The 27,086-nt window shown below is 40.9% G+C and overlaps 1 protein-coding gene across 18 annotated transcripts in view; it reads left to right on the top strand.

The window, feature by feature from the left end:
• The window catches only part of phldb1b (pleckstrin homology-like domain, family B, member 1b), a 140,248-nt gene that overhangs the window by 84,852 nt on the left and 28,310 nt on the right, over positions 1-27,086 (top strand). For 13 of the 18 annotated variants that reach the window (XM_088078519.1, XM_088078520.1, XM_088078515.1 and 10 more), the window contains 7 exons: positions 15,260-15,577; positions 18,292-18,438; positions 19,338-19,475; positions 21,655-21,783; positions 24,686-24,841; positions 25,575-25,685; positions 26,945-27,034. In XM_088078519.1, coding sequence (XP_087934645.1) covers positions 15,260-15,577; positions 18,292-18,438; positions 19,338-19,475; positions 21,655-21,783; positions 24,686-24,841; positions 25,575-25,685; positions 26,945-27,034 — 1,089 coding nt within the window. The remainder of the gene's footprint in view (positions 1-15,259; positions 15,578-18,291; positions 18,439-19,337; positions 19,476-21,654; positions 21,784-24,685; positions 24,842-25,574; positions 25,686-26,944; positions 27,035-27,086) is intronic. The other 5 variants (XM_088078518.1, XM_088078532.1, XM_088078524.1 and 2 more) reach the window with 3 other exon arrangements.

Here is a 27,086-nt window from a genome sequence, read left to right as displayed (position 1 = left end):
AATAATTGGCAAAAAACCAAACACCAATAACTTGTGCATAAGTCCTGTTTGATTTCCGCTGTAATTAGTGAGCTTGATTTGATTGTGTGCTGACGGCTCAGCGGGGGCAGCGTCCTGTGGAGGAGGAGGTCTGTTGTTACACTCGTTATTGGCCTCTGCTGGAGGTTGTTAAAGGTCACAGATTACTAAATGCATCTTTTATAAAGGCCCACTTGAGACAATCAGGTCTCTTTGGACTAAAGTCGGCTTTTTGTGTGCGGAGTTGCCCTTGAAATATCAGCGACGGGACTTCAGCTCTGAGTACTTCGCCTGAGGCTGGTATTTGATTTAGTGGCAGTTTAATAGGAAGTTCAACTCTGGCCTTTATCATCATGCAGCAGGCCGCCGCCAACAACCCGAACCAGTGTGCTGCTCTGCTCTCCTTCTCTTTGTGCCTTTGTGTCCGCTCCGCTCCGTCATTTTCCAGCCCAGCAGGATGTCACCCATGACGCGGAGAAATGTCTCTCCTGCATGGTTGGCATCTTTGCTTCTGTCCACGAGGCCTCTGCAGACCAAATATACCCTCGCACCGTCCAGCAGAACGCCACATATGTATAGCAGCATCTTACAGAGCGTGACCAAATATATCCAGCTACTGCGGGACACCAGACCTGCCCACCTAGGCTGCCAAATATATCCTGCACCTACACTGATACAGAGTGCTGTGCAAACCCACTGACCAACTCTGTTTACGCTGGAGGGGACTTTTTGCAGATTTGCACACAGTCGTCTGTGCACAGATAAGACAGTTGAGTGGACTCTTAATCTGGGACAGCGATAAATCTGTTTCCCAGCCCGTCCAAAGAAAAGCTGCAGTAATCCAGTCTTGAGACAGCACCAACAAATGTGCCACGTTTGGATTTTCTCCACTGAAAACAAGTTTCAGATTAGGACGCATCGTGTCACTGATGCAGTGTGTCTGTTATTCTCTTCATAATGTTTAATGATCGTCTGAGATTGTACAGCAGAGGAGACGGGGACCTGGACCGACTGGTTCTGCTCACTGTAAACACTGTAAGCTTTGTGTAGAAGCTGCAGCAGGGCAGTGTGCTGTGTTGTTACCTCTCCACTAGAGGGGGTCGTCTCACTGTTTAATGCTCTGAGGGGAAATCAAGCCAAAATGTTAGAAACAGAAAAAAAATGCTATGAAGTTTGTTATTGTAGGAGAAGCAGACTTAAAAAAAACATTTCATAATAATGAGCTGAGTTGCAACATTTGTTTGTGTTATTTCACAATTTCAGGCTTTGGCAAGAAATGTCCCACAAAAAAAATTAGTAAAAGGTGGCAGGAAAATAATCTGAAAATTATTGTTATTATTATTGAAAACTGTATCCATAATTATCTTAATTATATATTTAAAATGATGTCACAGACAAAATAATTTTATAGCACTTTCATGAGGTAATTTTTTTCTCTTTATTTATTTATTTATTAATTTTTTGCTTATTTTCAGGTAATTTTTTGTAACTTTTTACTAATTTCTTGCTAATTTTTGGACTTTTTTTTTTTAAGCTGCACTTCGCCCTCTCCCCATCCTTTTGAAAGAAATCACCCCAATTTGCTCAGATTTTAAAGTGTTAAATTCGGGATAAGCAGCCTCCCTCCTCTTATGTAACACATTAGTCTCACTCTGACTCCTGGAAACCCCTGATACCATTCAATTAAATATAATTGCCTGTAGTTCAGTTTATATGCTGCTGCTTAATGTTGAATGCATCACAAACCACTTCAAAGAGTTTTCCTTACACGCTGCATTATTAAACAGTCAAAAGAGAAATAATTGCAGGAAGTCAGATTATGTGCAAATATGCAGCAAACTTAGTTTAACTTCAAGTTTAAATGTACTGTGTGTTCAAACATTGTTTAGTTTCCCACATTTAGCAGCTGAAACTGAAGTCATTGTGCTTCTCGCTCAGATTAAATCCATCATCCTGTTTGCAGTAAAGAGCAGAAGGTGCGTACATACAGTGTGAAGTTTGACTCTGGATATAAAGTTAGCCCCTTTGCTTTTCTTAGTACCAACAGGCAAGCCGCCTCCCACTTCAGGAAGTCCCTGAATATTATGATCTCTAACTCCGCCCCTGTTCCCACAGAGTCCTCACCTCCTCTCACAAGACCTGGGTGGGTGTGGGGGGCCGAGGTGGTGGTGGGGGGGGGGTCGGCTGCTCTCCATCCGTCCTAAAGTAGCACAGCCAGTTGTGAAATCACTTTACAGTGCAAGAGGAGCTGTGTGGAAGCAACATCTTCCAGTGCTGTTATACAGTATAGAGGACAAATCCTGAGCGTGTGTGTGTGTGTGTGTGTGTGTTTTTGTGTGTCATGGACCGGTATCATGTGCTGGCTGGCAGCAGGACTTTACCGGCGCTGAGGCGGAGTCCGAGCAGGGAGCAGGCCATGGTGTATCTGCTCGCTCTGGCTAAAGAGAAGCCGGTGTTTCTCAACAGTGTGGCAGCGCTCATGAAGGTAACCGATGCCGCGGCTAATATTAACAAAGCTCTGCTGCTCTCGGGCCGGATTTAAATAGACGGAGGATGTTCTGTGACGAGGTGTTTGGTTTGATTTGGAAAATACACGCAGTGTTTGGGGAACACTGCGGCCTCCATGTGATCCTGTGGTTACTTGTCATCAACAAGAGGAGCTTTCAGGCTCTCATGCTGCTTTTCTGCCTGGGAAACAAAACTCAGGGTCCCCACAGATCCTTGAAAAGCCTTTAACCCTTTAATAGCTGAACAAATTGTCTTAATTTCTTTCAAAATGATGGTGCGACAACGATGAGCAACTAAACAAGAAACAGCCAAAAAGTAGCATGAAATTGATTAAAAAGTTATAAGAAAATGAAAGGAAAATAAGCCAAAAAGTAACAGTAAAAAACAAACAGAAACTAACCATAATTTAAATATGCAATTAAGATAATAATAATATTAATAAGATAATAATAATACCGTTTTTTGGGATGCCACTGTTATTTAAAAATAATAATAATATTTTTTTAATTTTTTACTTTGACAATTTTGTTGCAGTTTGGGGGACAGTTTTTGCCAAGTTGTTCATTATGTTGTTCCTGTGTTAAGGAAAGAAATTAAACCCATATTCTGAGGTTTCAGAGGTTTAAATGTTCACAAAAGGCCTCTGGATTTGGCACAAGAAAACTGACGACTGTCCAGGTGTTTAAGGGTTAATTGGTCTTAAAAGTGCTAAGACATAAAGGGTTTTTATGGATTTTATTAATCTTTTTTCTGGCATTGCATTGTTTAATCGTTACTTAATTAATAAGTAACTAAAACAGAATTCACAGAATACCACTTGCACTGCTGTCACCCAAAGTCATGTTTTATATCAGAGTAAACATTTGGACATTTTTCCCCTTAACCCTAAGTAATTAGTGTCAGGTCTTTTTATTTCTTTCATTTTCCCCCCAGTTTTGTTATAGTGAAATCAGTCTTACATTTCATTCTGAGTGGCACTGAAAACATTTTAAGACGTCTTAAATTCCTCGTGTGGTAAGCTGTAGGAACCCTGTTACACGTCGATGTTGAGAAATATGTTACGTGTTTTCACATTGTGGCAGGTTAGGTGACGTAACCTGGAGTGTGTGGAAATTTCACTTCTGTAGTTAACCTGAGAGTCAGGTAGAAAATTTGCTGTTTAGGCACATTCAGAAGTGACATAACCAAGTGAATCAGTTATATACACAAAAAACTTTTAGTTTTAATGACTCATTAAGTATATGTAATGAGCCTTCATTGTTCTGACTTAAATGTGTATGTTTAATCCTTTGAAACTTGGAGCAACGTCACTTTTTTGCTGCTTTCACAAGTATTTAAACCTTTGAACCCCGAGCTAATTGGTGTTTTTTTTCCAAAAACATGGAAAAAAGGCAATGAGCAAGTTGGTATTAAATGTTTCACAAACTGCAAAAAATCTGTAGATTTTTTTTAAGCTAGGGAAAAACATTAAAAACAATATTTATAATGATCATAAAATTAAATTTTAAATATCTGTAAAGAAAAAAAAGGTAGACAACAACCAATAACAATAATCTGTAAAAAAAATATTATTATTGATAATAATAATAATAATCATAATAATAATACATTTTAATTGTAATGAACTTTACATTTTGAACAAATCTCAAAGTGCTAAATCTCTTTGCTTTTACATAAAAGACAAATTTTAATTAATCTTTTTACAAAAGATTACATATTAAAAATTATTTTACAAAATTATTACATTTTTACACATTTTATGAGACACAGAATCAAAAATTTCATTATCTAAAATTCTTCCACTTATAATAAACGTGAAAACACTAGAAAAGGTACATTTTAACATGTAATGATGATAACTAAGAACCGGCTGTTTCCATCGAACTTCTGCAGAGAGATAAAAACGGAGGAGCTGAGCTAAGGAATCCTCATTTATCCGAATATGCTAATACATGTAATCGTTGGATGATAAGACCTGACAGAACGAAGTAATAATGCCAGAGTGATTCATCACGGTTTGAGCTTGCTGCAGAGAGGGGTCAAGAGGTCACCGAGTCGCGCTGTGGCTCCGCTGGTGCAGCAGATCGACACGGAGCAGAAAAGCGTTAAATGTTTTTGTAATGATGACGGATACCAGAGATTTTTCTGAAGCAGGAAAACTCAGTTTGCTTCACCCGGGGTTCACTTTTGGAAAGTGACAGGCGGAGATAAATGTTCTTTATAAACATTAAGAATATTTATCATGTATAAGTCATTGCGATGCATTGCGTGTTTTCAACCTTTTGACGTTTGCTGTTCACACTCATCTTTGTCAAGAGGCAAATCCAGTCACAGCAGCTCTCTACGCAGAGGGGACGTCCACCTCGGTCAAGGGGTGTGGGCGATCTTCCTCTGGCACTTTTTTTAACAAATAAGCTCTATTTTGATGTGTTTTAATCACTCTGGCACCTTATTTAAATTCAAAGTACAGAAAATTTCACAGTGTGAATTTCTTTATTTCTATTGTGAAATAAATGGTTGGTGGTGAAAAAAATGAAAAAAAATTGAAATAATTATAATTCTTTAACATAAATTTAAACATATAATTGCAATAATGAATATTTTTTCTGGACATTTTTACCTTTTTTTTTTTTTTTAATTTCCCCTAATTTTCATGTCTATTTCTTGTAACCTTTTACTAAGTTTTGTTGTAATTTGTTGGACATTTCTTGCCAATTTGCTCGCTGCCTTTTTCCCCCATGTTTTCGGAATAAATCAAGAAATCATATCTGAGGAGGAGCTAACGCCCGAAACGTCACACGTGCGGAAGTAATCTGATAAATTTTCATGGGAGCATGCACTAGTGTACAGACTTTATTTATTCTTTCAAATCTATTTCTGCTCGGTCCAGCATCTAGTTTTTAGCACTTTCGGATGTGCGCGCTGCTTGAACTTTTCTCGATATAAATCAAACCAATTTCAAAGGGTCAACAGTTTGTAAAAGGAATCTGAACGCAGCACAAGAAAACAGATGTGACTCCAGGTTTTAAAGGGTTAACTGACTGAAGGAAAAACACAAAATGCAGTCGATGAACTTCTGCTATATTGTTGCTTAAACTGACCATCTGAATGCTAAGATTGAGCATAAAACGTGTGGAAAAGTCGGTGCAGTCGGGTTTTCTGATAGTAAACATGCATAATAATGGACACAGGTCGTCACCTGGCCGTGAGCTCCAGGCGTCTGTCTGCATCCTCCAGTTTGTCGTCTGGGTAACTGTTTGCGTGGTGCTGCTGTTTACTTTGGCTAATGTGCTCTCTAAATCTCCTCTGGCTAAACAGTCTCACATGTACAGTACAGCGGTGCACTACTGCACCAACCAGCTGCTGTTGACTCACAGTTTTTGGGGGTGGATATTGATATTTAATCTCATAATTTCTTGTGCACGGCAAATTGTTTGACTTAACAAAGCTGATGTAACTGGCTGCAGATCTTGCAGACTCCGGTTTTATCTCCACCCTGTGACAACAATCAAGCCATAAGCCCGCTTATTATTGGCAGCGGTGTTTAGCGAAAATTCGACTCCCATCTATCCTTTAATCACTGTATCTAGTCTTTGATGCTCTCCTCTCTGCGCTGGAAGTGTTTGACATGATAATTGGAAGCCGGTCGTCACTTTTGAGAGACTCCTCCGGGGTTTGGATCCCAGTTGAAGGGGGAGCTTCAGCGGTTTAAATGCCGGCCGCCCCCACCGGGAGCGCAAAACTCCACAGTTTCATCTTGAGATCAGTGGCAGTGACATCAGCGCGGAGGACCACCGGCTTATTATTCAGAGAGGTTGGCTCCCTGCTTCTTGTCCTCGTCCCCCTGCCTGGCTTTGATGCCTGTATGTTCCACAGGGGGAGGAAGAAGAAGCAGCAGCAGAAAATAAAAAAAGGATCTCTTGTTAGGATCATCTGTTTGTTCCTCCTCTGGGACCTGAACACCACAAACCCCCCAAGGATCCGGGTCTGATCATGAATGGGGTTTGTTTTGCAGACTGTTACGGAGCCCCGCAGATATATGTAGAGAATAAGGCTTTGTTGAACTTTCTCCGGTGTACTCTCCGAATACTATGAGATTTCTGTTTACGCCTGTGACGTAGGCGAGCGCGGCAAAGAAGAATATGGCTGTACGCTTATAAAGTAACTGCTCTGATCAAAGGTACACAGGCGGGGAAATGGCCCCGGGGCGCTCGGGGAGGAGGAGGGGAAGAGGAGGGGGAAACATTAAAGGGCATGAGAGAAAACAGGAGACAGCGACTCTCTGGGGAGCGAGGGAGACATGAGGAGGAGATGCTGACTGCTGGGAGGATGAAAATAAGGAAAGTAAAGAGTAAAAAGAGGAGACCAAACTGACTAAATGAGGAGAAACTGACTGAGTGAGATGTAGGATGTCACATTTGAAAACTGTCTGCATGAGAAGGAATCAGTGGGATTATTTCTTAATTGCTGCAAAACGACATTGTTGCACCCGTTAAAACACAAAGATGAGAAAAAATACTACATAAAGAGTTAAAAATTATGCTTTAACTTTACAAAGACGGAATAGCATAGTCTTCATCTTACTTATTAAATGTTTAATTCACAAGCAAGTAAAGACACCCTGCCCAAATAAATACTCTCTTGGGTTTTTGCATTATAGTCTTTCCTGATCTGGTATGAACAGCAGATTATAGAAGCTATCGATAACTGACAATACTGAGCCAGTTTTTTTGTTTGTTTTTTTATTCAGTTTAGGTGCAATGTTAGCAGAGAGCAATTTCACCATTGACCAACAAATACTTGCTCTAATTTTGAGCAGATTATTTCCTGTGAATATTGCAGCTTCAGCTACTTAATCACTAACTCACTCAGTCACTCACTCACTCATTCATACACTCACTCATACACTCACTCATACACACTCACTCACTCAGTCACTCACTCATTCATACACTCACTCATACACTCACTCAGTCACTCACTCATTCATACACTCACTCATACACTCACTCATACACACTCACTCATACACACTCAGTCACTCACTCACTCTCTTACACAAACAAGCACTCACCCACTCTCTCACTCATACACTCACTCATTCATACACACACTCATACACACTCACTCACTCACTCATACACTCACTCACTCATACACACACACTCACTCAGTCACTCACTCACTCTCTCACCCAAACACACACTCACTCACTCTCTCACTCATACACACTCACTCACTCATACACTTAATCACTCACCCACTCACTCATACACAACCACTCACTCATACACTCCCTCACTCACTCACTCATACACACTCACTCACCCACTCACTCACCCACTCATACACTCACTCATACACACTCACTCATACACACTCATACACTCACTCACTCACTCACTCACTCATACACTCACTCACTCATTCACTCATACATACACACTCACTCACTCACTCATACACACTCACTTGCTCACTCACTCACTCACTCACTCATACACATTAACTCACTTGCTCACTCACTCATACACACTCACTCATACACTCACTCACACACACTCACTCACTCGCTCACTCACTCACTCATACACTCACTCACTTACTCACTCACTCATACACTCACTCATACACACTCACTCACTCACTCACTCACTCACTCACTCACTCACTCACACACACTCACTCACTCACACACACTCACTCACACACACACACTCACTCACTTGCTCACAGAGTTTTGCATTTATAGGGCTGGCCCCACATGCTGCGATCCAGCCAGAATGTGCTAACAGTCTTACTCCTGTGTTTAATGTGCCTCATATGTCGACTGCTGTGACCTGACAAGTCACAGTTTTATAATCATGTGATCAATTTTGTATTTGCACAAACAGTTGATTTTTTTTACATGAAATTGCCAAATTTTAAACAATACGTAAACAGTATTAAAGCAGCAGCTTCAGCTGTCTTTATCAAACCCAGTGGTCCTGACAGCCACCCCCGGGGTGAGACTCGGAGGACTGTGGAATGTGTGAACCGGTGTCTGGGGGTGGATGCAGGCTGGAGCTCGGAGATCTCTGGGAACCAGGCATTCCTCCCCAAACCTGCGGTTGTCTGGAAGTCTCACCCCCTCCCCTCTGATAGACACGGAGTCTAGAGGACTTTCAGCCCGCCTGCACTCAGCCTTTTCAGAAAATCTCACGTGTTATGGGATTAACATGAGCTGTTAATGTTGCAGCCAGAACAACCTGCCTACTGTAAAGGTTCATTGCTTTACTTCTGACGAGTAAACCTGACAGTTAATACATGAAAAGCGTAAAACTCCAGTTAATTATTATTATTTGCTTGAATCACTGAACTCAACAGGCTTATATACAGGCTCTTAATTCCTGTTACACAAAACTTGCTCAGCAAAGATGGAAATACAGTCAAATTTTTCATTTAACCTTTTGAGTGACAACAAAACAAAAGAAGACGTGACCCAGAGGTTAACAAGAAATCTGTGAAAAATACAAGAAAATTACCTGAAAATTTGAAAAAAAAAGAAATTACAGAACAATTAGGCAGAAGAATGAGAAAGGGCGCTAACAGGCGCAGCAAATTATTATTGTATTTATTTATTTATTTATTTTTTGAGCACGACCAGCGGCGCCCCTCGTGCGTGTGGTGCTCTTGGCGACCTCCTATATCTCCTCTGCCAAGGGCCTCCCTGGACAGTGTATTTCCTCCTTGTTCACTGATGATCTAAATAAGTCACTAAATGTTTCTCTCGTTGCCGCTGAGAGGGTCCGATAAAGTCGGCACGTCAGTATTCCTCTCCTCCCGTCACCCTGGGTCCTTAGATCGTCTTCTTTGTTTGTTTTTGGACGTGGAAATGTTGTTTTATTGCATGACATCCGTAACAGTGTCCCCTACACTACAGTGAAAACATTGATTGACGGAAAATGGCGGGGAAAGAGTTAAAAATAGAAAAAGAAACAATGGGGGAAACCCTGCAGCTGACTGATGACGTGCTGTGGACTGATTCAGCAGCGCAGCAGGCAAAATCAAAGCAATTTATGCTTATTATTATCGGCTCTGTATGTCGGCCAAAAGTTTTATTATCGGAACTATCGGTATGACATCATAGGTCCCGTTATCGGGCCGATAATTCTCGTGCGTCCCTAATATATACATATTTGTATATATTAGAGAACCTCGATTAAAATGAAATGCATAGCAAAAGTTAAGTTTCACACCAAGCCAGTAAAGAGGACTGGGAGTTTAACTGGGACTGGGCTTTTATTTGAAGTTTTATGGTATGGAGATTTTCAGTGTTTATGTGTTCTGTATATACAGGAAGGCTCAGAGTCAGTTGGTGTGTAGACGTGGACATTAGTGGAGAATCATCAAAGGAAACATCGTCTGCGTTCACAGATGGTTATGAAATATTACCCCAGAGTATGACCGCACTGGTTCTCAGGGTGTTTAGCAAACACGGCTGAACTAAGCTGTATTTGTGTGTATCACATTGTCGGTGGTTTCAAACTTGTGACTTGGCTTTTCTCGCTGAGGCTGTTTCTACTGCTAACAGATAGAGATCAGCTTCCTTTGGACGAAAACATTATATTTGATGATTAACTCCTAAAAACATAAACATAAACATAAAACATAAACACTCAGTTGGCATAATTCCAAAAAGGAGCCAGTAAACCCACATTTATCAATGCTACAATACGTATCAATACTAATTTTGGCTTGTTAAAAGTCCTTATATAAAGGGTTAAACACATTTCAGAGTGCAACAGTCATAGAAGCTGCAGGTTTTCTGGCGGCTCTCCTGCACATCTTATCTAATGGAGGTGTTACAAAGGGTGTCGTGTGTGAGCATTAATTGGCTCAGGTGTGAAAGAAGAGCTGGAGCAGAGTCTACGCCATCAGGTGATGAGACGCAACCTCTAGTGACTTTATGCCTTTGTTTGAAAAGACAGTTCAGGCAAGAGGCCAAACCTCAAGAATTCATATGCTAATTATCGCAAAATTTCACTCAAATAAAATGATAAAGTGATAAAAACACTTTTCTTGTCATTTCTCAACATCATAACTCAGGAGCAGAAGGGGGGGTGTGTGTTTGTCTGGTGTTTGTCGTGATAAATCTCTCTCTCAGTGCTCTGTGCTCCTCTGCAAAAATAGTCTCTTAGTGACGACACATGTTCTTTCACCGAAAATAATTCACTGGCATCATGTATGTCAATATAGTGAGAATTTCCATTTTCACCCAAAAATGCACTTAATGTTTTTTTTTAATTTTTTTTTTAAATTCCCTGAAAGTCTTCCCTATGCAAATTATACGAGTCTGGACAGACGTGGATGTAAACTGCAACGTCAGTGGTTGGCGCCTGTATGGCGGATGCTTTTATACATCTTTTTATACAGTTTTCTGTTTTCGTATTCAGCTGTCTTTGTTTTGAATGTTTGCCCTCAAATACATTTATTTGTACATAATTTATTAGAGTCACTCTATAGTTAAACTTTGTATCTCTTCACAACTAACTCCTCGGTGTTCATTTTCTGCATGTATTTATAAAAATAGAAATATGTTTTCCAGTCATTAAATTTAGCCTTGTGATACCTGCTGATGCCCTAATGACGTTCACGAATGACTCGCACTGTGCCCGCGAGCCTGTTTTGGCACCAGTGTTGTACATTTGAAATCTGTTCTCGCAAGCTATTTTTGAGCAAACTGGTTTGATTTCTTTCAGAAACATACGGAAAAGAGGAATGACCAACATGGCAAAAAATTGCAATAAATTTTACCTCAAAATTAGTTTTCCAATAGAGGGGTGGATAATTAGAAAATATGTCCAGAAAACTAGATTTTATGTAAAATTATGTTATAAAAATGTTAATATAATAAATAAAATGATATAATATAATATGTTTTTTATTTATTATTTCTTATTTTTTAGATTATTTAGAAAAAAGGGCAACATGTTCCAAAAACTATACAATATAATAAATAAATTTAGATAAAATAATAGAATAAAGTAGGTTTTTTGGACTGTTTTTTAGATTATTAGAAAATAATTTAAAAAATATGGAAACTTGTCCAGAAAACTATATTTCTAATTATACAAATTTTATGTTTAAAATCATGTCATATAAAAATAATATAATAAAATATGTAGAATAAAAACTCAAATATATTTTATTTTCATCACTTTTTTAAGGTTATTTTTGTTTTTTTCTTGCTTATTTTCCGGAAATTTTCTTTTTTTTCGCTAACTTTTTGCCATGTTGTTTTCAGTGACTTGTTGCCTTCCTCCTATTTCTTTGAAAGAAATGTAAAATAATTTGCTTAGGTGTCAAAGGGATTAAAATACGACAAGTAGAGATAGTTTTTTCACACCTGACATATTCTAATAGTAAAAACAGCTCAGATTCGTATCCACACGAAGCCTTTTGGCTGTAAGAAGTGTCTCTAAACAGCAGATGACTGAGCGTTGCCGTGGCGCTCTGTCATTATGACCCTCTGATCCTGGTGGAGGACGGGGGTTTGTTGTGATGGTGGTGTCACGGAGGGGGTGGTGGGAGGTTGTACTGCCTTTTAAAGGCCAGTGTTTGTTCATCTGTCTTTTGGCCACGCTGCGCTGGCTCGAATGTGTGCCTCATTTCAAGGTTTGAGCTGTTACTTCTCACAGTGTCCATCATGAGAGTGAGTAAACCCACATTTTCATTCTGTATTTCAGGGTCCAGGTGCTTTTTTGAAAACAGATTTTAATGATACAGAAACATCTCTTTATAGGCTATTTTATATAAATCAGGGGAACTTTTTCTTAGTCGTTCACCAGGGCAAACCAGAGAGGCCTGTATTTGCTTTTCACTATTGTGGAATCAGCCTGTTTTTCAAGTCAAAATCTCCCTGTTCTGGGACATGGAAGCTTGGCGTCTGGTAAAAAGGTTTGGATTAACACACTGATGTACCACCTTGTTCCTTCCCAGCCAGCTCTAGGAGCCCTGAGGGACCCGGTCCTTAAACAGAGACCCAGACTCTTATAAACGAGGAATTTTTAGAGCCTGTGGAAGCCACAACCTCTCAACATAAAAATTCCTCTGGCATTAAGAAGTCCCAAAAACACAGAAAATATAGGATTCAAACCAATCTGTCTACATGATCAAGAGCATAATTTGAGTGCACTTTGCAAGTGTCAGGCGTCAAATTTGATGCTGCGTCAAGTTGATTTATGTCGAGGCTAAACGCATTTAATGGTAAGAAAATGTGTCTGTGATCCTGCGACTCATCCATACAGGTTTGGTCGCCTCGAGGCTGTCTGGCAATCAAACGAGACAATGATAGCGCCGGCACTCAATCAGCTTTCTTGACAAAAAAAAAACGAGACGGGGCGTCAGAGAGCTCGCCGGTCTAATCTGTGTGGATGTTCAAGCAGATGTTGAGTGGGAGGACTCACGAGTGGTTGTAGACTTGCCAGTAAATGTTGGAAGTTTGACTTCTCTTGAACATGTTCAGCAGTGCTCTTCGGCCCAAAGGGGTCTTTTACTCCCACCCGCTCAGTTAAAAGCTAACTGGTCCCAGATTACAGGTTAGAGCTAATGGTGGGGCTGCAGCGCCTAATCATGCAGATGCTCCCGCAGTGGGAAGATGCAGCAGGGCATTTACTCGTGGGTGAAATCCAGTTTGCTGCCAAGTGTTCCTACACAAACAGGAAACAGATTTGGCCTAAACCAGAGCTTAAAGTAGCACGGAGCTTATTGGCTCCAAAATCTTGCCCTGGTGACGCGGCCTTGACTGATATTTTTGGTTTGAATTGCAACTTATGTGAGTATTCAGTTAAAATTTCACTTTTTTATACCAAAACAAATTCTGTAACAGTATAAATGTTGATTTGATTTTGTCATGATTGTAGCTGAAACTAGAATGAAATACAAAAAAGAGATGCGCCAAATGATTATTTTCATTGTTGATTGAACTTTTGAACCTTCAGCATATTGGTTACATTTGTTTTTCCAAAAACATGCAAAAAAGGCAATGAGCAACTTGGTGAGAAATGTTACACAAATTTCAAGAAATTAGTAGATTTAGAAAATTATTGTAAAAAATGTCCAGGGATAAAAGAATAAAGCCAGGAATAAACTGTATTTATAATGATCATAATTAGATGTTTAAAAATATATTACAGAATTATTATAATTTTTCAAGCACTTTTTCTGTGTTAGTTTATTTTTGTAATTTTCTTTAATTTTTTTCTGGGCTTCAAAGCATGTTACACTCCCTGCTATGGAGCAGTCACAGACTTTATACCCTATGACATTTTACAAATTTGAGTTTTAGCACTTGAGGTTTTCGTGTTTACTAATATTTTCAGGCTTTCTTAGTCGTAGTGATGACGTGAGCGTTTTGAAACGGGCCGTAGTTCCCCTTTAAGCTCACAGTGCTGCGTAGCTGGTGTTTCTCTGCAGACTTCAGAGACGCTGTGTCTGCAGCAGAGGGGTACAGCGGCAGACAGCAGCTGACATTTAGAGTTCAGAGGCCACCCTGTCGGCCTGGACCGCCAGGGCCCCCATAGGTGGGCTGACCCCTCATAGTGACAGCTGGACAACCGGTCACAGAGTCTGACTCCCATGCAGCACCCGGGGGAGAGGCCAGTATGAGCTCCTGTGTCGTTTCAGAGCTCAAACAAGTCATGACAAACTCCATGTGTGCTCTTACTGAGCCTGAGACCGGGTGGAGAGTGTTCCTGCGGGTTAGACTGGGTTTTGTACTGGTATTATGTTGCTGCTTATCAACCAAAATTTTGAGCTGGAGTTTGTTATATTCCAAATTCTTAATATTGACAGAGAGATTTTCATTGTTATTGTGAATGCATGTTGGTTCCATATATCGGTTATTGGTCTCATTAACTACTAATAATCTGTATCGGCCCTGAAAAACCAGTATCGGTTGCCCCCTTGTGTAAATGCCTAAATGTTTAATCAAAAGTGAAACCTTCAGCATTGTATACATGCCATGTTCCCAGCAACTTTTTTATTATAAAGTCAAGTAAAAATTTAATAGAAAAGATGAATGAATGAATGAATTAATTAAAAAAAAAAAAGCTCACTGATGTTTTACAAAGTAAAAGTTCCTTCTATGCTGACACTTTCTTTTGTTAATTATGTTTGTTCATGAATTTCTCCTGCCAGGTGAGAACTCTTTGCATCTGATTAAGTCAAGTTTGTCATCGTGAGCATCACTCCCGTTCGATCATTTATGTAAAAATCGAGAGCTCTGTTTCTTCAAACAACAGCGTTCTCATTTTAGCGCAGAGCATCAGATTAGACAGACGAAGGCACCCAAAATATAAAACAATGTTCTGTCAGCGTCAGGCCCGTTTTCTGATCCTCTGTTTACGATTTGCTATCTTCAGATTGTCATCAGACGCTGGTTTGGCCCCATAACACCACACACACGCACGCACGCATGCACACGCACACACACACACACACACAGGAAATGAGGTAGAACATATTGTGTACCATGACTGGAGGTTACCTTCTTTTTTTTTACTTTGTTATTATTGAGGTTTGTGAACAATAACAGGTTCAGACATGAAACAGATCAAATGGTTGCAGTTCAGTATCACATCTTTTCAGCCTTTAGTCCCCCAACATATATATCACTTTCAAACACAGGCCGATGATAGCTGATGTGTTGCTTATTTGTGATAAAATCCAATATTTTTGTATTTTTCTACAGGAGAGACAAAGACTAGAGACCATCCTGAACCTCTGCGCTGAGTACAACAAAGGAGAGAGCACCGGCCTGGACCCTCTGGGCTCAGGAAGGACAGGTTTCCCCGGAGGACTCGCAGATGGCATGGGGCGGAGACCGTCCATGGAGAACGTCCTCGGAGGGACAGCGTCCTCGGCCACGCTTCGCCTGCTGCAGAGACAGAGAGAGAGCGACGAGGAGAACCTGAAGGAGGAGTGTAGTAGTACAGAGAGCACTCATCAGGAGGTGAGGACATCTCCTGCTCTCAGCTCAGCATCCGCACTGCACAATGGAGACAGACAGGTCAGAGGGAACGCTTCTTTCCCAAAAAAAAGACGCTCTCTGCATGCCGCTGCAGGACCAGCATGTGCAAATAATGTGCTTGGCTTTGCTAAACCAGTGTTTCTTTAAACCCTTTGAAACCTGAGTGAATGGCTTGATTCCTTTCACAAACATGGGAGGAAGGCAGTGAACAACACAAGAAATGACCCCAAAATTACCAAGAAACTACGAGAAAATAACCTGAAAATTAGTCAAAATAATAATAATAATAATAAATCTCCACTGCCTGCATGTCTGCAGCTGCAAAGAGTTGCGTGAAAATCAAGAGCCCTCACTCAGCAGCAAAATCTGGTGACCAAAACATCCCCAGAAGTACACTGCATGGAAATAAAACATGACTGCTCGACTTGAAGCAGTCTCAGTCGACTGAGGGTCTCCGACTGATGATTCGAGTCTCCGGCTTTCAGGGTTGGCCCCAGTTTCAACAGTTTCAACGCGGTCCTGTTCAAATACAACATGAGCTCACAGATTCATCCGCTTTAGGTTGTAAACTTTATGAACATCAAATCCAGGAACACCAAATCAATAGTTTTAGCTTTGTGAAAAGCTCCACTTTTCAGCTCCACTGTAATAATAATGTTAATAATAATAATAACTTTATTTATATAACACTTTTAAAAAGGTATGTTTACAAACAGATAAAGCAAAGGCAGGAACTCAATGAATGATAAAATAAATGTCTTGAAAAGTCAAACAAAAAGGCAAGAACAAACTGCGTATACAAAAGAAGAATAAATCAAATAAAACAGGTAGATCTGGAAAGGCAAGTACTAAATTAATAACATTTTATTTTTTTAATGTGAGAATAAAAGCAATACAAGATAATAAAAATAATAAAAGAAGACTTTCTACTAGACTGTGCAGTTACTCAGACAGGCAGACAGATGAATCATGAGCCGAGTCACCGCCTGATGGATCCTCTGTTAATAACTTTGCTGCCAGGATTTTAAACTGCACTTTGCTCTGAAACTCTTTGCTGATGGCAACAGGCAACTTATGACAAACCCTCAGAGCTTCAGAGTACTTGAACTGTTCTTTTTCCAGAGTGTCAGGGTGCACAAAGTCGCTGTTATTATCGAGAATTTAGTTTCACACAGATGCGAATGTGCTGTTATCATCAGCTTGTTATGTATGTTGAACTCACACAGCCTCAGTCAGTACGTTTATATGATGTTAGAAAAAGTCGAATTATTGTGTTAGTCCGACAAAAACTGGACTTTTAAAATACATCTAAACATGTTAGTGTGACTGAAATCGGACTAAACTGAATTTCTCAAAATCAGACAAAAACACCCAGATAATGTAAACACCTCAGCTGGACTTTAACCAGACCAGGTGTTCTGTGCGTGCTCTTAGTCGCCATACCGGCCTCCATCACTGTTTACAGATAGGGACTGTTCATTAATTATGAGGGGGGAAGGGGTGCTGCAAAGTGTAAGCACTAGGGAGGGACTTGTGTTTTTAATTTTGGCTTAGGTAAGGGAAATAAAACTTGAAAACGTAGTATTTTATATTTGTTTTAAATAAAAGCCACAGTCCAGGCGCGCCCCTCCTCTGATAAATAAAGCACAGTCCCTCAACACCGTCACAGAAGCTAAGCGTGTCCTGCTGTGGGCGTGGCCGCAGCAAAACATACTTTAGCCGCCTAAAAAAATCTGTGTCAATATCATCACCGTTCTCAATGGAGTCTGGGGTTTTTGATAGAACGGCTTCAAATCTCTGTGGGAAGGTAAAACTGTGGAAATATATTATAATATCAATGAAGGCAGAATTTGATCAGTTTGATTATATTTACGTGATGCAGCGTTTTTTTACTCAGACGTTACTGTAAATAAACAGTTGTGATGGTGATTGGGTCTGTATCATAGACTGTATAAATGATAAAGGTTTATAGCAGCTAGCTAAAAGTAGCATGTCTCTGCTGTGGAGGAGTCAGACGTACTTCCATAAATAAATTGATTCTCCCCCGGTGCTTTTATATTTGGACAAGGACAGTAGTCCAATTAAATGACCTAATTGAGCGTTAACTGTAGCTCAAATAAACTGTGCGTGTAAACGTACTGAGTGCATGACCAGAAATTAACGAGCGGGAGGTAAAAAAGGTGTTCAATAATGCAGTAACGTCTGTGCAAACATGAAGCATGAAGTTGCATGATTGTAAATATTTTTTGTATTTGTGGAAAAAAGTCTGCACGAGAACACATCAGCTACAGTCAGCTCCTTTCTGATCCTTAATTTCCCGTTTATTTGCATTTTGGGCCGTTTGTGGGAGGCATACAGCATTCAGTTTTTAATGTTGCTGCTGCATGAACCTCATTTATCAGTCGCCTCCTCTCTGTGTTTGTTTGTCTGTTTCTTCTTCTGCGCCATTATCCAGCCATTTTAAGTCGATTGGAACTGATCATTTTTTCATGTGGGAGGCTTGAAAATCCACCGTAACTGGGTTTGGAGACATTAATTTTCCACCCGAGGCACATAAAACTGTTAAAGTAATAACAATAATCATAGAATACGTTCACTGATACGGGTACGTGAACAGATGAGCACGTAACAGTACAGAAAGTATAAGTCAAGTCAACTTTATCCAATAGAGCGATTTTTTTTTCTCCCCCCTCTTCCTCTGGCTTCTCTTCATCTCCTGAAAGCCTGACCTGCTGCGTTCTCTCTCCCTGCAGCACGAGGACTCGTCCAGCTCAGGCAGCGCAGGTCGTCAGGAGCTGGGTTACCTGGAAGACGAGCGGGTTCGCGTCCTCGCTCGGATCGATGAGCTCAAAAGCCGCCTGACAGAACTGGAGCAACAACTCCAGGAGTCCAAACAAGAGGTACAGAGAGTGGGAGCTCACAGATGTGACTCTCAGGCTTACACCCAAAATAAAAACTACATTTTTACATGGAAGAGAAGTTTCCGCAGCACAAGCAGATTATGGTCACAGCATCCTTACGATGAGGTTTTACTCTGTGAGTTAGGGAAGGGAATCGTTAATTTCAATTGAAATTTATTTGCGCAGTAAAAACAAAACAGGAGAACAACAGCATAATAAGAGCAGATTGTGCAGGTGAGATACAGAAAAGAGAATCTCACCTCAAAATGAATTTCAAAAACAAATACAGAATCGGACAGTATCAAGAAATAAGCACAAAAGACACAGGATCAATAAAGTACACTTAAAAGGCCGTTTAAGAAATAGCAGAAACATAAAATAAATGAAAAAATGCACTGAGGGTGTTATGATATCATTATCGAGACTCCTTAACGATCAGAGTCTGTATCGATACTTAATGTTTGTAACACAACTGGTTTTGCTTTTATTGCTTAACAAGTGACTGTTTTTTATATTGCTGGGATTTCTTACACAAAAAACTGTATTGTTGAAGTTTCTTCCCAAAAACGAAATTTTCTTGATGTTACATTTGAACACATCACGATGACGTTTTATTAACCTTTGCCTAAAAGTCTCTTTATTGAGCCGGCTTAGAACACATCACAACGAAACCTTATACAATCTCGTTTATTTAGCCAATTACCTTTTATTCTGCTGATTTCAACGCATATTTCAACACTGATCACTATTTTTACCTGATGGGACTCGCTAAAAAGTTTGGGTGTGTTTATCACTGCTGCTGTTAGTTTTTTTTTTCTTGCTCCGTCCCTATTTGTGGGGGCCTGGAGGCTGATATTAGGCTCGCAGCTCACCGGTGACTCTTTGGTCCGCTCGTTCAGGCAGAGATGGAGCGCGCTTTGCTGCAGGGCGAGAGGCAGGCGGAGCTCGACCAGATAGAGGCCGAAACGGACATCATCACTCAGCTGCAGCAGAAGCTGGACGAGCTGGAGAGCGCCATCCAGAGGGAGAAAGACAAGGTACAGAGAGCCGTGGGTGATTTAAACGCTTTATTTGAATCCACCGATACACACAAGTGGATTCAAATATCTGCTGAGGTTATGTTGATTTTTAGGAAAGAGAGAAAACACACACACTACACTCACTGCCTGTTCTTTTTCTTCTCTGGTTTCTTACATCCCCTGCTGGTCCGTCACTGTTGGTGTCCTCACATGAGTCGGTATCACTGTCTGTTCGACACGTTTAAATCTTTAAGTCAAGAATGTTTGATACAGACAATAACAGCCATATAAAGGGCTGAATGAAGGACTGGATTGGTCTCCTTGGGTTCCCTCCTCTGCATGTTTCCTCCTCAGTGGCTTTCAGGTCGAATCTTATCGCTGTTCTCCTCAGCTGGACTCCGCTGACTAACTGACATCCATTAACCTCTAATCCTTCCTCTGCTTCTTCAGCACTCACAATGATCTCTCGTCCACTGTGCTCACCTGTTTCCTCACTGTCTGCATGACAGACCCTGTGGGCCAGGAAACCCGTCCTCCTGTGGCTGTTTGGGCTCTGTAGTCTTTGGTTCTGTAGTGCACGGGTCCTGAAAGAGACTTTAGATAAGGTGTGATGGTAGTGGACAAGGGAAAACTACAAGCATGTTCTTCACCCTACCTGCATCCACCACATCTAAACTGTAAGCGAGACAGAAAGCTCATTTAGCATCTTGACTTTTGGTTCTTTAAATTTGTTTTAATATCAGCTCTTGTAAAAGTACCAAAGTCAAATGTTTTTGTCTGTATTTTCCAAGTGTTCCTGAGAGGCTCCCAACAAAATGTGAAGGTGTTATTCATGATTGTTATATTAAAGAATAATGCTGCCTTCACGTTCTGCTCGGTAATATCATACTTATCGTATTTTTGAGTTACGACCACGTGTATGGCCCTCTAGAGTGGTGGGAAATTGGGAAATCTCAGCAGCTTGTGACTTGCAGGGGGGATAATTGACTTTCATTTACAGCTGATCAGATCAGACCAACGAATGAGAGAAGCAGCTGCTGCAAGTGAATGCAAACTTTTAGACCCACCAGAATGAACGGTTACGTTTTACGTACACCGTGCCCGATGTTCTGCTGCTCCATCTGTGCCCAGAGTACGGTCTGCACTCCAAGAGTGTGCCATGAATAACCAAATGGTATAAAAACTACGACCGTGCCGCTAATGAACCGTCCAGCTCCAAAACTAGAAACTCATTTTGGGTTGGCAGATGTTTTAAACGTGGTGGGCTGCCACAAATGCATGAACCCTGCATGTTTTAAAGGTAATGCAGAGGCTGAAGAAGCACTCAGATCCTCCTCTTCAGTAAAGTGGTAATAACTGTGTGGGCTCTTTGTTGATTTGTTGCACAGCGACACTTCTTGTTGGTGCTACGGGCGGCACTTGACGCATGTCATATGACACTGTGGCGGCAGTGTGTTTTTAGCTTGAGACTACCCTTTTCTCCAAAGACACAGGACAGAGCCCTGCCGTTTATTTCAAATAAAAACTCCTGTCAGTGCTGGCAGTCCTGAAAGGTGTCAGCCTTTACAGTTTGACACGTCAGAGTGAAGAAAGTATGCCTTTGGTTTAAACTGGAGCAGCACCAAAGAGACGTGATGTCTCTTTGGTGGAGAGCAACTGAGACGGCGTCACTCCTGACAGACTTTGCTCGGGATTATAAATAAAGAGCTTAGAAATGCTGTGGGACCAATAAATGTCAAGTAAATTATGGGCCAATTTTCCTCAGCTCATTGACGTTTTATTTGTAGGAAGATTTACGGATTCTTTCAGGATATTTACAGCCAATATTTGTCAGTGAATTTAGCAAATCCTGGAAGACTTTCTAATGTTTTTATTGCTTCAAATTAAACTAATTGGATTGTATTAGAAAAATTAGAGTTTGAGTGATGTTTTGTGGCTATTTTAAGACCATGTTCCCTCTGTAAATCCCCGACCACCAATCGTAACATCCCAGCAGTTCTGCACCTACTTCCTGCGCCCTGCTGAGCCTTAAAGATCTGTCCCAACGTGTCTGTTGCTAACACCTCACAGCTTTTTATTTGCATGGCGTGGATTTTGAGCAGTGTGTTTCTCTCTCTCTCTCTCTCTCTCTCTCTCTCTCTCTCTCTCTCTCCTCGTCCATCCATCCTGTGTGTGGGTGTGTGTCGTGTCTTTCTAGGAGAGGGCTAATGTTGAGGCCGAGCGCCGGGCCCTGCAGAGCCTCCAGGAGGGCTACGCTGAGTTGGAGAACCAGCTTCATAACTGTCCCGAGTCCCTGCGGGAACAGTTGCAGGAACAGCTCAAAAGGGTGGGTCGCCAGTCCAACAGAAGCACCTAGAACCCCCCCGCCCCACCTACAGACTTCAGTCTGCAGAACCCCGCCCCTTTGAAACTACAAAACCAATCCATCACTGCACGCACACGCACGCACACAGTCACATCACCACCCAAAATACTCCTAGTGAGTGTAGCATCAGCTCGTCCCTCCAGCCTCCACACAGCAGCGTTAACTTCTAAGCTGCAATTTAAGTACATTTGCCCGACGCACAGAAGCAATATTTGGCATAAAGCACCCATTTGTATTTGGTCTTACAATAAAAGTACAGCATTGTTTTATCAAGTAGCACCAAGTCCAAAGTGTTTGCATTAGTAAAGATCCTGCATTGTAAACTGCTGATGGACTGAACGATGGACTGTAAATGATTAAATTGAACAAAGTTTATTTGGCTTAAAGGGAAAAAAAGGGCTAAAAACATAATCTGCTGTCCTGCAGATGATACTTGCATTCTGTAAAGTTTATCCAAAGGCAGAGATCTGTTTTTAAGGTATAATGTTCGTTTATTTATTTTTGGGTGGGGGGTTAAATAATCAACCTTGAAGGACACAGAATGAGGGTGTAACAAGTTTTCTATCCGGCACAAAGTTTGCCAGCCTGACGACTCTAAACCCCTTTTTCCTCACTCGCACTGCTCCTAAGTCTTAGCAGAGCAGCATATGTGCCTCAGCACATGCCATCACACATAGTGCTACAGGCACCTTTGACCCTTCAGCAGGGGCCCACTGCATATGGTTTTAGACACACACACACACACACACACACACACACACACACACACACACACACACACACACACACACACACACACACACACACACACACACACACTCAGTGTGTTTATAAGAAGCTCCCACACAGACGTGCTGTTGCCACAAGATGCAGGAATTTAGCCTCCTCCTCACCACACCTACATGCTATAGAAACCCTCAGGTCAATGCTCACACTCACACACTCTCACACACACACACACTCACACTCACACACACACAAACACACACACACACCCACACACACACACCCGGCTCCTGGTCCGTGCAGCTGCTGGTGATACATTTTGGTAAAATGTGCGACACAGTGACGCTGCACTTGCATGTGTGACTCTGATCTGCATCTCTTCTGTGATTTGTTGTGGCTCGCATAATTTGTATAACTGCTGACTAATCAATTAACATAGGCCCTGACTAGATCCATTCTGTCTCCCCTCGCTCTCATGCTGTGACTTCTCTCCTCTAAATGAATGCTGTTGTTTGGAAAAATCGTTTTTTACGAGTGAGAATAGTTATTCCAGGCTGCGTTTATTTGTTGACAGCGATGCTCTGCGTGCAGAATCAGACCATGACGCTGCATGTCGAGCTATCGTCTTTATTTAATTTGTTGTGCTCACATTGAGTGAGAAAGTAAAGCTTGAATCAGTGTTTATTGCAGGGATTTCAGGCTGCACAAGCACACTTCACCTCTCGACATGAAACAGAAGTTGCTCCCAAGGTTTTGAGACGCCCACAGTAGATGTTTGACACTTTGAGTTCTTTGTTCTGGTTTTGACCACTTGAAAAAATGAGTCACATTCATCTCAGTCTGCATGTCGGCGAATTGACATTGCAGGCTGTCGGGTCCTTTGCAAGCGCTCCAAAGATTCTCAAGAGCTCATAGACTCAAATACTCGTCTTTCTGCTGCTGACAGAAGTTAAACTGGTCTGCAACAACAAGGGCTGACACCTGAGATAAACCTTTGGAATCACACTGTAGTTACATATTTACATTCAAGACAGCAGTGTCTTATATTTATATATATTTTGTAACTAAGATTTTTTTCCATGTTGGAAATGTTCTATAGTTTTACTAGTCTATAATGTAGGTTAGAAAGCATTCAAATAGACGTCCCTGCATACACCTGACCCGCACAGGCCTGCTGTGTAAGGACTTTCCTCTCAGCAAAGATGAGTGAGGACAGCGTACCTCAAAAGGCAATTTATTTATTATACACTGATAAAATATTGTTGATGTTTTGTTTTTTATTCAGACCTTTGAATCCTAAGCAAATTGTTTTGATGCATGGATAGAAAAGGCAACTTGGAAAGAAATGTCCTGCAAATTGCAAGAAATCATTAGATTTAGATCTTTTTTTTAAAAAAACAAAAAGATAGGATAGATATCTAGAGAACTATATTTATAATCCTAACTATTATGTAAAATTATTTTACAGAATTATTCTAATTTTTAAGCACTTTTTCACACCTTGTCTTACTTTTTGTGTCTTTGTTTTTGTTTGTTAATTTTCTCCTACCTTTTACTAATTTCTTGCTTATTCTGGGGTAATTTCATCTTAAGTTGCTCAATGCCTTCATCCCATGTTTAAAAAAAATAAAAAATAAATAATTTGCCCAGGTTTCAAAGGGTCAAGTGGCCCCTAGTCTTCATTCATTTTGCAAACGTGGCCCCCAGGCAGAGCAAGTTGAGTTTTAATGCACTAGGTGTGTATACTTCAGCAGTTTACATGTAGAGTGAAAATGAGCACACATTTTTTTGTAATATATATATATATTTCAGTATAAATGACTGTCCTTTGCCTCTTGTTTATCTCGGTTTATGTACACACACCAGCTGCTGTGCTGCAGTAGAAGCATGTTCTTCAGTATTGTCTGCTTGACTGAGCACGGTGTGCTTTTAATTCCCCCCAAAAAAGCTTCAGCGATGCTGGGAAAAAGTTTTCAGCTGTTTTCAGATGTAAAAGTCAAAGTGTTTTTCCTTTGCTGTCAGCAGCTGCACTAGTCGGAGAGTAGTGAATGGCTTTAAAATCAGCAATGTGTATATATACAGCGTGTTTCTCTGTTTATGATGTAAGCGCTGATGTTTGTCTGTGGGGCTCCATCAGGACGGCGAGGTGTTGGAAACGGGAACCAAAAAGTTTGAGGACTTGGAGTTTCAGCAGCTGGAGAGAGAGAGCAGCCTGGAGGAGGAGAGAGAAACCATCAGCCAGCAGCTGCTCCAGGAGAGAGCCGAGTACCACAGCAGCGTGGCCAAGAGGAAGGTGAGCAAACAGAATATCCTCATCGTGCTCTGGACAGTACGGGAGCTGATGCAGCCAGTGGCAAAGATTTCTGCAGACATTGAATTAGTTTGACAATGTTTATACCTAAAGGAGACAGTTTTCTGTTTTTATTTTTGTTTATTTATGTTCAACACATTTTCTAAAGCACTCTGCTCAGGTGAATAAGTTTCATTATGTGTTAGTGACAGCAGGCAGAGACAGCAGCCGAACAGGCCTACAGGCCCACTTTTTGTTGTTTACACCAAGAAAATACCAACACAGACTCATTTTGCACATTCTTATCCTTCCACTCCGGCATTTAAAAAGTTATAAAATACTTTCTTTCTGTATTTTTAAATGTTTTTATTTATAATTAGATGATGCAGGTACAAAACAAGTGAAGGACATTTCAAAGACAATATTATGTGGGGAAAAAGACCCAATTGACACAACAGACAAACAGTGTTAATGGCATATATAATGTTTATTGAGGGTGTTGGATGGGTGTGTGTTTGTGTGTGCATGTGTGTGTGAGAACACGTGCATGCATCTGTTGGTGAGGCAGGTAGGACGTTGGGATGAATTACAGCAAGTGCAGTGGGCAAAAGGGAAAGATTGAACAGAATAACGTAAGGAGAAAAAAAATAGAGAAAAATAAATTTTCTCCCCTTAAATACTCTCCATGCTGTTGTTACATCACAGCTGCATTGAAGACTTTCTCTGCCCCCCTTAGGAGAAGGTGTCTGCTCTGGAGAACCAGGCCAACCAGCTCGGTCTGCAGGCGTCTCAGGAGTGCGAGCGGCTGGCCAAAGACAGGACTCTCACACTGCAAATGCTCCAGAAGGTACCAAGTGACCAGTTCAGACTCACACTGTCACCGCTTATCCACCAAATTAGCTCTGGATTTTGAACCGGCTCTCTTCAGGATTCTTTGAATCTTGGTGCTATCAAGCGAACGAGCCCGCGTCTCCACCAGCTTTGAGCAGAACCGCTGTAATCAGTGATGTGCCATCAAAGGAGGACGTCGATCAATACACAACAGAAGTAAACAGTAGCAGCAAGATGGCAGATTACAGCAGGCGGGTTTCCATTAACCCCCAAATTGCACAAATTAAAATTGTGAATGTAAACTACGCCCCATGGAAACACGTCAATTTTGAAAAAAACTCCCATTTATCACTAAAAAGCTTTTATGCTTCCATGAGGTGGTATTTCAGGCAATTTGAAAAAGCCATATTTTGCAAAACTGCAATGGAAACACTTTTTTGGCTTTTCTAGGTCACATGATGTTATGGTTATGCTCTTGTTGGGAGGATCTGGCTCCCTCATGATGCGGCAGGAGATACAAGAGCTGTTATTGCATCACATAACTCTTCACCATCATCCAGATGTTTGAATCCACAATTCCTTTTCCATCCGCTCTTTCCAACCTGCAGAATATGACACAATCGCTGGTGTCGTCACTGTTTGCATTTCAGTTCAAGAAAAACCTGCTATTCTTTCGTTCCAGCTGAGAACCAACTTTTTGGGTTCAGAACCAGTTTATTTAGGGTAAAAATGCTCTGAACGGTTCAAACTGAGATGTGGGAACCGGAATAGAACTATAGTATGTGAGTGTATTGATTAATGTTTCACCCAAAGTAGGATTTTTGTAGGAGAAATGCAAATAATTGCAGAGCCTGTATTTTGTCTGTATCTAAAATGAGACGTTTACAATAATAATCTTTGGGCCTCGATTTGAATGAATGAATGAATCTTTAGTTTAAACGTAACAGAGCAAAACAAAGCAAAACACAGTTTTATGGCCAAGTACAACTAACAAAACCAAAAAGACAAAAAAGAAGGCCTATACCAAACCTGTACATCAAATACTCAAGCAACTTAAACTTAAATATCACATGTTTGAAAAGGAGTAAAAAGAAGTACACACTTATGTATTCCTACATGTACATTCACATTCCACATAAACGACTCCCACATTTCATATACAGCCTGCTGTGATATGGACAACGATCCCAGTTTTATATACAACACAGAACATTATAAACCATTTAAAGCGTTACTCCACAAACAGCTCACAACGCTTCTGTTTTTATGTTCCAGGAGAAGGAGAGGCTGTCGGCGCTGGAGAAGAGATACCACAGCCTGACGGGTGGGAAGAGCTTCCCCAAATCCTCCTCTGCAATGAGGGAGGTAAGAGAACGACTGAAAACACACACACACACACACTCAGTGCTGCCGGCCT

Source organism: Plectropomus leopardus, chromosome 6 (assembly GCF_026936395.1).
Source record: "Plectropomus leopardus strain MGB_pleo_1.0 chromosome 6, ASM2693639v1, whole genome shotgun sequence".
NCBI classification, from domain to species: Eukaryota; Metazoa; Chordata; class Actinopteri; order Perciformes; family Serranidae; genus Plectropomus; species Plectropomus leopardus.
The sequence above is the reverse complement of the archived record's forward strand: the minus strand, read 5'-3'. Positions and strand labels throughout refer to the sequence as shown.